Source organism: Pinus tabuliformis, chromosome J, assembly GCF_031772625.1.
Source record: "Pinus tabuliformis cultivar Carrire ecotype Pingquan chromosome J, CPIR1, whole genome shotgun sequence".
NCBI classification, from domain to species: Eukaryota; Viridiplantae; Streptophyta; class Pinopsida; order Pinales; family Pinaceae; genus Pinus; species Pinus tabuliformis.
The window spans coordinates 559,164,773-559,179,071 of record NC_142295.1 but is presented as its reverse complement, the minus strand read 5'-3'; the positions used below and the strand labels follow the sequence as shown (position 1 = coordinate 559,179,071).

The 14,299-nt window shown below is 39.5% G+C and overlaps 1 protein-coding gene across 3 annotated transcripts in view; it reads left to right on the top strand.

Annotated features, from left to right (window-relative positions):
* The window catches only part of LOC149228236 (Glutathione S-transferase family protein), a 110,246-nt gene extending 101,604 nt beyond the window's left edge, over positions 1-8,642 (top strand). Inside the window, exons 3-5 of one of the 3 annotated variants that reach the window (XR_016247852.1) lie at positions 7,601-7,804; positions 7,929-7,991; positions 8,097-8,642. Coding sequence is in view for 1 of the 3 variants with exons in the window: in XM_089378110.1 (XP_089234236.1) it covers positions 7,601-7,774 (174 nt within the window). In the remaining 2 variants the exon portion in view is untranslated. The remainder of the gene's footprint in view (positions 1-7,600; positions 7,805-7,928; positions 7,992-8,096) is intronic. The other 2 variants (XR_016247851.1, XM_089378110.1) reach the window with 2 other exon arrangements.
* The last annotated feature ends 5,657 nt before the right edge of the window (positions 8,643-14,299 follow it).

The following is a 14,299-nucleotide window of genomic DNA, read 5'->3' as shown; positions in this document are numbered from 1 at the left end:
TGGCATTATTCATCTTCGACCTCAGATCATATCTGTGTTGATCATCAGTTTGCAAAATAGCTCCACCATCCCACTCTTGGCTGATCTGGTCATTGAATAATGACTTTTCATAGGTAGCTAAGGTAAAAAAGGAGGCACTGCCTTTGTCTTCCAGACAATGGATCTCATCATCTTCTTCAAACTGCTCTTCTTCCATGACTACATTCTGGAAAGGGGTCTTCACCCTTTGGTCTTCATTGGCATCTTTGCTTCTTTGCAGAATCTGCAACTGCTCATTAGCTCTTCTATATGGATTTGGATTTCTAGGAGCAAAGGTATTAGGAACTCTTCCTTTCCCAGGGTGCTGCTCAACCTTTAATTTGGAGATTTCATAGGCTAATGACTCTATCATCTTGGTCATTTTATCTATCTTGGGATCTGAAGATGATGAAGATTCGCCCCTCTGTCTCCTTCTATCAACATTCCCCTTGAGCTTCTCTGCAGCCATGATGTTTGATTCTACTTCCAAGGCTGCATCCTGCATATCAGCCAAGGTAGCACATTGTCTCTCCCTCAACAGTAGATAGAAGTCAGAATCAAAGGCACTGGCATAGGTGAGTTTAGCAGAGGTAGTGGTGGGTTTTACTTCAGTTGGTATCTTGTTGTACATGCAGTTAAACCTCTTATTAAAATCAGACAACAACTCACCATTTTCCCTCTTTAAGTTCCCAAACTCGGTGTGGTAGTAGAGTAGATCCTTCTTATCCCCCCAATGCTTTAGGAATGCATCATCTAAAGCCTCAATATCTGCTATAGACCTTGGGGTCAGTTCTCTGAACCATTTTCTAGCCTCTCCATCTAGACTTTGGACAAAGACTCTCATCCATACATCAGCTTCACTAATGTCCAGGTTATCAGCATAGCTATAGAATGATTCAAGATGTTCCTCAGTTGTAACACCTTTAGTCCCAGTGAACTTAGGCATATACTTCTGATATTCTCCAGTAGGCATGGCATTCAGAGGAGTGGGTAGTACTAGAGGTCCATACCTAGCAGCTATGATTCTTTCTATTTTGGTAGGTGCTTGTGGTGTTGCCATAGCTGTGGTGGCTATAAGGGTACTGGAAGTCTGAATGACAGAGGGTTGAGGAGTGCCTGATAGGACTAAAGGAGTATGATGGATAGGAGGAGAGGCTTCCTTTGAGCTTACAACGAAAGAAGAACCTAAAGAATAAGGAGCTCTATGAATCTCTGAGATTTTTTCTTCACTGCTAGTATTAGATGCTACACTCTCAACATGTATTTGTTCTATTACAAGATTTTCTTGAAGAGATATAGAATATTGTTCAGAGCTACTTGAACCTGATGCTCCTTTCTACAACGCCTTTCTTTCTTTGATGATTTTTTCAGGGTCAGGTACTGGGTCAGCTCGTGGCTTCTGGGGATTTCTCCAAGTATGCCTCACAAACTGAGCCAGAACTATGGAGTGGAGTCGCCAAGAGGTTCGTCCTCCAGTAGAGTCGCCAGATAGATGACTACAACCCAAATAGTGTCCAAACTTTGTCTATCATCAAAGCTGGATCTGTGTCGTCCCCCAGGGAAGCTGAGCTTTAGTCTCCTCTCCTCGGAAATGACGCCAATTATGTTAGCACTCCAGGAAACTCTCCTAGGTTGTAGCTTAGAGATGCCTGGAAACATATAAATCTTCAATATCATTCTCTGAACTATTGGAATGGATTGGGGTTTGGATCAAGTCAGATGACTGTTTCAACTCTGTTTTCACTCAAGACATGCATGAACACCCTCAGCTTGACAAGGCTTTAGACCACTAATGCTCAATAGTTTATAGATTCAATGAATAGATGGAGAATCCTGACTGTACCAGCAGATACATACATAAACACATATGAATGGCTAGTTACAGAAAGTAAATGAAGCTTGCAAATCTAATTTATCAACACAGAGATAAGATGACAGTTATCTGGCATTAGACACAGAAGAAAACATGAATAACCTATTCAAGTGCAAGCTTAGAACAGAGGAGAAGATGGCAATTGAACATCTAACAGCAAAAGAAGCTTGTATCACTGGAGTGAAGATGAGACGCTGGGAGGAATAGAGTATCCACAGTCTCCAAAAGTTGAACCTGTATCCCTTCGAACTTTCAGCCATTTATAGGCTTTTTACAATACTCTCGAACTCTCTGAGGCTCGAGATGTTTTAATCTATCCCCTCTGTCTTCTAACTACTTGATGCCATAACTAGATAAACATGAGCTCAAAGAGCTCTGTTTCTAACAAACACGATAATCAAATTCTGGTAATTTTGTCATGCTGTCAGGTGGTTCGCTTGTGCCAGCGATGTTCCATGATCATTTCTGTTGGTTCGGTTGCATCGTGTTGTTGTTTTTCCCCTTTCGGCCATGCATTCTGTTATTTCAGTTCAACTGTCCGACTGTCAAAAACACTGACAAAGCCAACAAATTTCCTCCCCGGGTGACTGGTGGGAAGTGGGGTACGGGGGCCATTGGATCGGGAGGAATGGGCGGAGGAGATCAATCGCTGGAGGCTTGAAGTCGTGGCGGGAGCAGAATAATTCCGAGCCATCAGATCTTAGATGGGTAGATTGAACGGCTATCGGACGAAGGAGGTGCTCGAAGGATAACGCACAGGAGCGGTTTACTCAAGCAGAAATGGTTTATATCGGGCGGTAAGTGGTAAAAGTTGGAGCCCGCCCAATTCCATTCATCGAGCGCCACGTAGCAGCGGAGGAGAGAGAGGAAACCGCTTTATTGGGCGGGTATCCCTCTCTTTTGTTTGCCTGAGCAATATGCGCGATAGCCGTTAGATCTGGTGGAAATGATCTAACGGTGGTGATTGGTCGAAGCGGGTGAGCGTATAACGTTGGTTGGATGAAGTGTGAACTGTCAGATCAGTGGGAAGATTGACGACGAGGGACATGAAGTTATGGGACGACCTCGAGAAATGTGCAAAGGGGTGCATATGGATGGAAAGGTAAGGTTTTCGGGGGCTTTTGCGCATTAGTGCATGTTTTCATGCGCTCTGAAAATAGACCATTTCCCTCCTTTAGTCTTCAAAATAGCAGCACTGCACCTCAGGGCTAACAGGTATTAATCTAATCAAGGGTGAAAATTCTAAAATTAGTCACGGATCAAGCCAAAACGATCTGAGCCTTTGATTATGTTTTAATCTAGGCCGTTGGTTGTCCAACAGGAAGATATAAGAAGGGGCTTGAGGGTCATTTGGAAAACACAGAGAGAGATTGAGAAAATCAATTTTCTGAAGTGAGAAGTTCTCAGGAGGAAAATCGATTGAGGAGATCTTGTAGCAGAGGGGCAGTGAGAATCTGGGAGAAGGAATTTCCGGAGAGTACGAGGTAGAGAGAGGACAAAAAGACATCCAAAGGAAGGTTGACGCTGGCCTACGCAGTGCTGACGCAAAGGCAGCGTAGTCATTGAGGGGAAGTCGAGTTCCTGCTGAGGGAAGTCGAAATTCAGTTGTCGGAAGCCAGGGTGTGAGTCTGGGAGGCAAAAAGTCGATTTCTCAGCCAGCAGAGGATCCAAAGGAGAGGCAACGTAATACCTAGGAGGGGTGACGCAGAAACTGCCCAGGGTGATGCAGTTCTGCGCAGAGGCCATGCAGAGGGTGACACAGAGCCTCCAGAGCAATAGGATCAGTCACTGATTCTCCAGTGACAGGGTGAGATCATTTCACCAGTATTTTGTTCAATATTCTCTCTATATAGGATTGCTAGTTGAGCATCTTAGAATTTTACTTAGAATTTCTCTTGCATAATAATAAAACCCTCAGAGCTACTGCACCGGTTATCCCGCATTGGGTTTTTCTTGGACTATTTGTCCAAAAATAACTGTGTCCTATGTGTTATATTTTTCTTTCTTACTCAGTATTTTGTTTCCGCATATATGTAAATTAAGTGAAGGCCACAGATGTATTTGCTTTGAAATTTACCGTAGAATATAGCAAATAACTTGCATGATTTAATCAAGTAGGAGAAGTAACATCAGTGTGTTGCAGTAGGGATTCTAGCTTAGGATTTTTCATAGAATTGATCCTATTAGTGTCCTAGAGCTAGGGCTTGAGATTCCTGGAGATCCCACTGTCAGAATGGCCTCAAATTTGGAGGAGAGGAAGGGGTCCCACCAGCATAGTAGCCTAGAGGAGATCAAAATTTTTCCTTGGGCCAATTGCTGAGAAATTGATGCCCTAGGTGACCCACTGGGGCTAGACTTGGGAAAAAGGGGAAAAATGGTGAAAAGAAGGTTAATATGATCACCCTTTTTATGGAACCAGTGCCTAATTCACTTGGGGATATGGAGTCAAGGATGGTAATGAGTAAGAACTTGGATTCTTGATCAAGGAGGCCCAGAAAGTCAACTTCATCCAATGTAGATAGTAAGAAAAGAAAAGCAAATTTCAAGCATTTATACTTTAAAGCAAATGATGCAAGCTTCTCGAGATAAATAATCTCTAAGACATTTCATTCATATAACATTGGCCCATACATTTAATAACTAAAACATTGCTCAATTCCACATTACAATAATGCAACAACTAGCCCTAATTTTAGCAGTATGCAGCAATAAGAATAACAACAATAAAAAGCACTTTCAAGTTTCAACGTTATAGAGTATATCCAAACAACAATTCATTTTCATAACAAAGCTCCAAGATAAGAGAAATAGCCCAAATCCATACATCAAAATTCATCCATCTCCAAAAATATCCTCCAAGGAAAAAGTGTGAAAATTCTCTATGAGTAGAGAGATCCCAAGTCAAGTGATGATACAAATGAATGTATCTAACATCAATATACAGCCTCCTAAGGAGTTCGAATTAGCCTATGGGTCCCTAATTATAAAATAATGTGCAAGTAATAACCCCTAATGGTGACAAGCCCACCATACTAGCTCATAATGTAAAAACAATCCTCACAAGGGGCCAAATAATGATGTATGCATGTCGTAGGGCCCTCCAAAGGCTCAATAACATCCTGAAGTGCCATATTGAGGAATAAATTCCTCAAAATATGATGGACAAGGGGGTGGCCCCTTTTCTCCAAATAGTTAACTTGTGGTGCTCTCAGTGGGTCTGAGGGCACATCAATGACCCCATGGGTCTCCATATGAATTGAAGATGTTTGTAGATCCTTTGCAATGGTCTAGTTGGTGGAATGAATGCTGCCATGACATCGTACAAGTGCTGGGACACCTGCCAAGAGTGTGGGGCTCCTGTGGGGGCCTATTGGGCCTAGTGTACCAATCATGTCACTATCGTCCCAAAAGTGGATCGTTGGTAGTCTCTGAACATCCATGAGGATCTGTGGAGTGTTGTCTGCTGTTGTGGAGGTCCATGGCTCTCTATGCACACCCTACATGTGCCAATGTGGACCTCTGGGGCCAAGATCCCATATAGAGAAGCCAAACCCAAATGGAAACCCCCTGCAATCCTGCATAAGATCCAATGCGTCCCCTAGGCTTCCAGTACAATCAATGATTAGAATAATCTGGTAAAGGAGCTTACAAACCATGGATAACAAAGTGGGCACTTCATAATGGCATGCTCTTCCGTAGTGGGCTTTGGCATGTGCTAGTGTCTCCAAACTTCAAAGGGGTTAGCCAAGTACCTTATTAGGTGGTTTCAACCCCTAGAAGGGATAGTATGTCCAAGGTACACCCTTCTAATGGGGGTGGCAAGTGACAAATATGTGATATGGAATAGGGAATGAGAGGGGCAACCCTGGGCCACATAATGGGGCATAGGGGTAGCTAGATAAGGGGAAGCCCACACCTGGGTATATAATGTATAGGAGGGAGAAGTCGTGGTACATGAGGTTCCCCAACCTTGATTTTTCCACCCTTCTTTATATGTCTTTTGCCTTTTATGAATTTTCTTTAATTAACTGCTCGGGGCTCAAAGGACAAGAGCATGATGTGTATAATATAGCAGTGACTACCCCTTTTGAGGTAAGGCGGTTCATTGCCCTCCAAGGGTTGGGACAATCATGGGTTCCTGAATGATAGAGGAGGCTCATATAGGGCCTATGGAACCAGGGTGATGGCCATGGATGGGGTAGAGCTCATGTGTCGGCTTTTGCCCATGTGCTAATTATTTTTGTCTCGGCCATCTTTTGCATTTTGTGGTACAATTTCCTGTTAAATGTGGCCAATTATGCTTTTTCTTCTTGTTTTAGTTGCTTCAACCTCCAGGGCATCATTTTAGGCTTGACCCAAGGTGGGGGCAAAGGGGATAGGGAGGCTAGCCCTATGTGGACCCAGATGGGAGAAATGATGAATGGAAAGAGAATAGTATGTGCGGGTAAAGGAGTGGGACCACGCACCCAAAGTCGAGGTTTCCCAAGTAACACCACCCTAGAACCAAATGACCAATAAAGGGGATCCCATGGGACTAAGATCTAAGAGTAACAACCAAAAGCGATCAAGGGAACAAGAGCACAAACTAAGCCCACCCTTTCCGCCAAATCCCCCCATCAATCCATGCCCAGAAGTATCCATGATAAGTAAACCCAATACTCAATTACCAAATGACAAGACATTTCCAACAAGATCACATAAGACAAGCCAACAACCATAAGCACTTCTCTTATTTATATTCTCAAGGTAACCCCAAAATCACAACCTTCAGTTTTAACTTGGGGATGAAATTCTCGCAGTCTTTGTTGGAATCACATTCATACCAGCACAAGGAATTGATCCGCTTCACGGAAAAAAACAATTGTTGTAATTGGGCACACCCATATATACCATTTTTAGGTCTTCATTATATTCCATGCAAGGTTAAAACTTAAAACAAGGAACAATAGAGCTTTGTCAATGATGGAGACAATAGAACTTGTCATAGTTATAGAGTAATTATCTAGACTTGTTATCATAGAAACCATACTTGTGAGTAATGTTGCAAAACTCGGACTTGGGAATCACTTGGTGAGGGTAAAAAAATTGTAGTCTGGAAAAAACTTCAGAAAAAGAAGTACAAATCAGCAAAAACATTCCAAACATTGAAAACTACAAAATGTTTCATTTTTTTTTCAATCTAAGGTAAGATACAAACACCAGTTTTCTAAGTTAAAATGTACAAGGAAATGTGTGCAACATCTGAGGCACCAAGTTAGATTGATATATTGTTATATCTGCTTGTTCTTAGAAAAGTAGTGAAGTTGACTATTCAAGTGATTCAAGATAATCATAGTTTTGGTATTAAGTGAACGTTTTTTCTAGGTACATACCCTCTTCTTGTATTTATCAGTCTGTGTTTGGTGGACATTGTATAGATTGTATTTCTTTTTCAGCCAACCTTGATTTCTCTGCTTAAGAGTTTCATTACGTGCAGAATCAAGTGCTATTTTATATTTTTGTTGCCACAAATATCCTGTATTTTATGCTCCGAAGCAAATTTTCTACTGAGAATGGTTCTTTCCACTGGCTATATACATGATCCTTCCCCGTTGTTGCTTTCTTCCATGTATGGAAATTGCTAAGCACCATAGGTCAGAAATGTTTTTCAATTGATTTCTTTTTAATGACAGTTATTTTTTCTGTTTCTGAAATTTCCTGTATGGGCAGATGCCTAGGGTTGCTACAACTTGTGATCTTCAGGCAATTATGGATGGATATTATCGAGTCCTTTTCCCACTGAATCCTGGGGGTATTCAACCTGTAGTTCCAGTTAGCTCTGAACTTGCATCTCTTAACAAAGCTCATAAGAGGGAGCTGATTTCATCTCATGTGAATATCTAACAGCCAACTGGCATACTTGAGTAAGGCCAGGTATTCATATATACATAAGAATTTTAAATTCAGTTCAATTTATCTAAAATATATATTTGCACATATGATCACTTTATTCTGTTTTTCTGTGTTGAACTTGGTGCAAATATCTAACTTCTCCAAGTTAAGGTCTTGTCTGTACTGGTTGATGTTTATTGAGGCTCTTTCTGAACAGAAGATTTGCAAGGTGGAGTAAAGCCCAACTTTCATATTTTCAGATTTGCAAATTTGTGGGTGTTTCAGAGATATAATATAATTCTGCATAAAAGCTGACCATATTCTGTTTGTGCAGTCTATCTCTCTCTCTCCAGGTGAAGCGAGGGCCCATTATTAGGTTGCCTTCATGAAAAGAGATCCATAATATATCATGTTGCGTTTCATTTCTTGCTGGAAATAAAAATCATATGCTTATTTCCTCTCTCCAGGAGAAGCGAGGGCCCTTATTTGGTTGGCTTCATGAAAAGAGATCCATAATATATCATGTTACTTTTCATTTCGTGCTGGAAATAAAATCATATGCTTATTTCTCTCTCCAGGTGAAGTGAGGGCCCATATTAGGTTGGCTTCATGAAAAGATATCCATAATATATCATGTTACTTTTCATTTCTTGCCGGAAATAAAAATCATATGCTTATTCTGAGTGAATCATTTCACATCGACAATGGTCAGAGTGGACAAACCAGGGATCCACAATGGGAGAAGCACTGTACAAGTATTGTAAATACTAAAAAAGCTATGTTACAGTTCAGAACATCTCAGGCTCCCTATAAGGTTTTATGGTGCAGTCAGGCTATATTCGAACAAGATAATTATAATAAATTGGAGATTTATGTGTTTTACGCTTTTAGTTTTAATCATGTCCATATTTATCTACTACTAACTATTTGTCTTGTGATGCTGTTAAAGAAGTTATTCAGGGATTTCCCTGTGCAATGACAAATAATTTCATAACCGTTTATTTTCCTTGGATTAATGAAATTTAGGAGTTGAAGGCTCTGGTCTGCAATGTGCACAATGCATGGGGTTAACTGTTAAAATACTTTGTATACAAATTTAGAAATCATGTTGAAACTGAAAGTACAATAGAGATGTGCTGATACAAGGTTACAAATTTCATGGACTGAAGCTAATTCATGAGGCCCAGATTTTTCTGATTTTCTGTGTTGAAGGAAAGAGTTGTTTCTATAGTTGTGGCATATGTTGTTGGGTTAAGTTAATGAAGCCACTATGTAGTGAAATGTGTTAAGTTTCTTTTGCTGAACCCATTTCTTATGAGTACTGTTACATGGTTGGCAGTGGCAGTTGCAACCTTTGGCCGCTTTTCAAGGTTTGTCTATTTTATGGCAACATTAGTTTCCTCATCGAATGGTTTATTGATGTCTACCAGTTATTGAAATTGTCATGGTTATATTAGATGCTATTCATGATGAGAATGCTCATTACTATGAGCCTGGTTAGGGTGTAAATTTTGGGAAAAAGGTTTATATGGAGAGTTAACAAATCTCATGTCTTTCTTTCTAAGAATGATTACGATTGTTTCCTTCCAATTTTGGGTGGAACTCAAAGAGTTTTGAGTAATCCTGTTCTTATGTTACAGTAATTTGTAAGGTAACTATTATGACTCTTGCTGGACCGTGTTGAGTTTTATAATTTTACTCCATACAGTTACTATTTATATGGGGAATTAACAAATGTCATATTTTTCTTTCTAGGAACGATTACAGTTGTTTCCTTGCAGTTTTGGGTGGAACTCAAAGAGGTTTGAGTAATCCTGTTCTTATGTTACAGTAATTTGTAAGGTAAATTTTATGCCTCTTGCTGGACCATGTTGAGTTTTATAATTTTATTCCATGCGGTTACTATTTATCAAGATTTACTGGCTCGTATTATTTAAAACTAAATAAAATCTCTTGATATGAGTCCGTTCATTGCCTTGCCTTCGTTGCTTCCATTTTTATTGTTCTTTTGTCATGTCTTTTATTGTGTCAGACGTGATTTTTTTTAATTTTTTTTTTTTTTTTTAATGAAATATATCGATCATTTTGTTGTCAATATTTCTTTGGCACCTCTGTTCTCGATGAACTGAATTATTCTTAGGACTGTAATATGCTTTTTCCTGAAGGTGAAAAGGTTTTGATACATATATATCATCATTTTGGATTGAATATTGATGGTCCATGTGGGTTCCGATTCCTATATTTAGAACTCGAGAATAAAACAAATCACCAAACAAAAAGGATCCTTTGCTGTTACTTGCTCTAGAAGATAGTACAGGTTCAAACTGTAGCCCCATGGAAATGCAGACGGATGGTTTAGTTTCTCAGGGTAATTCAAGGAGTCACATATCTAAAATGTTATGAATTACGTAATTTGGGTTTTATTTTAGTGTCATGAAGAAAGAAAGTTCCAGTTGACATAGAAATTTAGCAGAGATCAACTTATACTGTTCAACTATTGCAAAGTGTAAACCTTTAATTTTTTGCAGAATTGTGCATTAAAAGGCTAGGGCTATGCAGCAACCAACCCCCCGCTGCCCCCCAGCCCCCTACTTGCGTTGATTTTGCTTTTGCATCACATAGATTTTGTTTGACAGATTAGTAGATCCGAGCACCCTGATCATTAAATGATGATGCAGAATGTGTGGATGTGCAGGGGTTTGTAGTATATATGTTGATAAAACCAGCCATACAGCATCATTTCTGAAACAGACAATGACACATCACTGAACTGATTTTTCTTAGATTAATCAAAGATACAGTTATGCATTCTGAAATAGAGGTGTCTAGGTATGTTGAACCGCAATAACAGAATAACTTGATAAATTGGAAGAGGCAATTCAGCAACTTAAGAATGGCAAAAACACTTGATCAGCAATCGAACAATTCAGTGTATTTGGAATGAGGCACATAAACTTGTACTCAAAGATTGAAGTTTATATTGCATGAAACATATCATTGCAGTTAGATACACTTATACCTATTGGAAGCTCAGTGTAATGTTCATTTCAAATTAAAGAAAGTTTCTACAGCTGCAAAATGTGGCTTTTTCAGGGTAATTTCAGCTTTGCCTAATAATATAAAATTGTTTTCTATAAAAATTTAGAGCATATGGGAGCCTTTAGCATTTGGCATTTTTTTATCATGAAATGATATTGCAGATAGCAGGAATGTTGTAATTCAAGAAAATATTGAGCAATTAATTTTATACTAGTTCTCCCTTAATAGAAAATACACCAGCATTTTAAAGGAGGGGTGTTAAAATTGGCAACTAGGGCCAAATTCCACCTTAAGACAGCTCATATGATGGAGATGATTATGGCATTGGATTCCTATTTTTGAGAGATACAATTTTGATATAAAGATCATCTCATTCTGACAAGCAGAAATGGAAATTTGAATTTATTTTTTCTCATGAACAAATTTTCAAGGTAGGCCTCAGTGAAATGTAGGCTCATGAAGCCCAATGTATGTGTCTCCTCACCCTCAACGAGTTGAATAAAAAGGAGTGACCCTTCTCTCATTTGGACATCATCAACTCATCACATCATCTTCTCTCTCCTCTCTTGATTGGTTCGTAAAATTTGGAGGCTCTCTCTCTCTCTCTTCTTCACATGTGTGGAAGGAAGACAGATTTCTAGACTAGTTTTGGAGGCCGAAAATTTCAGGGATTAGGCCATTCATTGACTTGGAGTATTTGACCAGCTTTGACTTCTGTTTTGGGGGCAGAATTTTGATTTCTGCAGGCCGCATTCTTTGGCATGAATTTCGAGGTGATTTGGGACTGTTTGACCGAGTTGTTTGCTGTGTTGACTTTCTGGTTTGACTGCAGAATTACAGCAGACTTTAATTGGGTTGATCGAGCTAGTTTTGGGTTGACTTTGACTCCCTTGGCAGGCTGCATTCTTCTGCTGTTGACTGCGTTGATTAGAGGAAATTTTGGGGCAGCTTTGACCACTGTTGACTTTATGGTTAGGGCTACATTGACTGCTGATTTGGCAGAACTGTTTGGGCATGTATTTCTGATATTTGTACTCTCTCTCTCTGTGTTGAACTATTGAAGAATAATAAGAAGACTTGATCAAAGGGTTTCCCCACATTGGGGTTTGTCCCTGATATCCGCCACATCTCGTGTCCTCTTGTCTTGGCTTGTCCTCAGCACATGTTTTATTATACTATATGCTTTTACTGTCAATTTGTATAAGTTAATGGGATTGCTACTAAAGATAATTGGAAATTGGAAATTGGGCTGATAAGAAACATTGAAGTAAATTGTGCTAGAGCATAAAACATACCATTGTTATTTAAAATTAACATGGTATTAGAGTTCAAGTGAAGACAAAACCCAAGCAAGAGTGAAGCAAAGCAACCACTAAGGGAAATTGTTGGACAAGGACTTGAACTAGTCTCAATGGTGACTACATCTTTTTTCAAATCCGAGGACAAGCTTAAGGATAAATCCGACTATCATGCATGGAAGATGACTTTGGATTTGACTTTGGAAGAGAATGATGCCATGGATTATGTTAAAGGAAGAATAACAAAGCCTCCTTCAAATGCATCTGTTGTTGCACAAACCAAGTACAAGAAAGGTGAGGTTAAAGCTAAAAAGATTATTGTTGATTCTATTCATAAGCCTTTGGTTGCCCATATTTCTGATTTGGAAACATCTAAGGAGATGTATGAAAAGTTGGTTGGGTTGTTCAAAGTAAACAATGCAAATCAAATTCTCTTTCTCAAGAACAAGCTAAAAGATATCAAGATGGATAGAGAAGAATCCATGCAATCCTCCTTCATGAGGATTACCGAGATCAAGAATGATCTCTTATATATTGGTGAAGTCACTGGTGACAGAGAGCTCTCTCTTATTGCACTTGGAGGCCTTATAAGAGATTGGAATGTGCTTAATATTACCATCCTCAACAATGACAGGCTTCCTGGATTTGATGAACTACTGGCCAGATGCACTCAAGAAGAAATAAGGATGATGGAAAAAGACACCCTCAAATGGAAACAATCCTACCACTTTCTTTGCTCATTCTAAGAGAATGAACAACGTTGGTCCAAGGAATCAAAGACAGGGATCTAATCCAGGATTCAAAGAAGGAAGGAAAGGAAAGTGCTTCAATTGCAACAGGTTTGGCCACTTCGCTAGAGAGTGTCTTCACAAGAAGGATACTTCAAGAGATGATGACAATAATAACAAAAACTTCAAGGGCAATGGCAATCAAAGGAACAACAAGTTCAATAACAAATGAAATAGGAATGCTCTCGCTGCGCGAAATGTAAATCGTCATCCTCCCAAGAAGTCGAGACACTCCAGGTATGAAGAAGTTAATGTTGTAAAGCAAAAATAATTTTATCTTATTTCTGCGCTCACCACTGCCTCTCATTCGGATACATTGGATCGTTGGTTGATTGATAGTGGTGCCTCAAGGCACTTCACTGGGTACAAAGAGGTTCTCTCAAACTTGATTGAAAAGAAAACGAATATGGAGATTATACTCAGGGATAATGCCACTTATCCCGTGAAAGGAATTGAGACTGTTACTCTTCACTTAAATCAAGGTCAAACCCTACACTTACAAGAAGTGTTGTATGTAACTGATTTGAAAAAAAACTTGGTCTCTATTTCTGCGATGCAAGATAAAGGTTTCAAGGTGACATTCATTGATGGGAAGGTTCATGTTTGGCAAAGGAACCCAAGAGATGCATTCACTCTTGGATTCAGGGTTGAAGGTCTTTATCAAGTTGGAGGAAGTTTATTGAGAGCAATGACTTGTGATACTTCTCTTCAATCCAAATAATGGCACCGAAGATTTGCTCATCTTCATTTCAAAGCCTTACCTGATGTGTGGAAGATGGTCACAAGTATGTCCGAATTCAACTTAGATTATGAAGGTGTTTGTCAAGGTTGTGAAGCTAGAAAACATACAAGGGGACCATTCCCCTCAAGTGAAACTCAAACCACCAATATTCTTCAATTGGTCCATTTTGATCTATCAGGTATGTTGCCAATGAAATCTTTGGGTGGATATTTGTACTATGCTATTTATGTGGATGACTTCTCCCGCAAAACATGGATCTATTTCTTAAAGAAGAAGGATGAAGTGTTCAAATGGTTCCGCTCTTTCAAAGCCTTGGTCGAGAATCAAACAGGGAAGAAGATCAAAATATTGAGGACCAATAATGGTACTGAATATGAGTCAAATGAATTCAAAGACTATCGTAGAGAAGCTGGAATTAAGAGGGAGACCATTACTGCATATACTCCTGAACAAAATGGTGTTGCCGAAAGGAAGAATCGTACTATCATAGAAACCACCTGTGCTATGCTTCATGATCAAGGTCTTCCGAAGTTCTTAAGGGGAGAAATTGCCAACATTGTTTTGTATGTCCAAAATAGATGCACACATCAAACATTGGAGTTCAAGACACCTGAAGAAGTATACACCGGTAAGAAATCTGATGTTTCTCATTTTAGAATTTTTGGTTGTT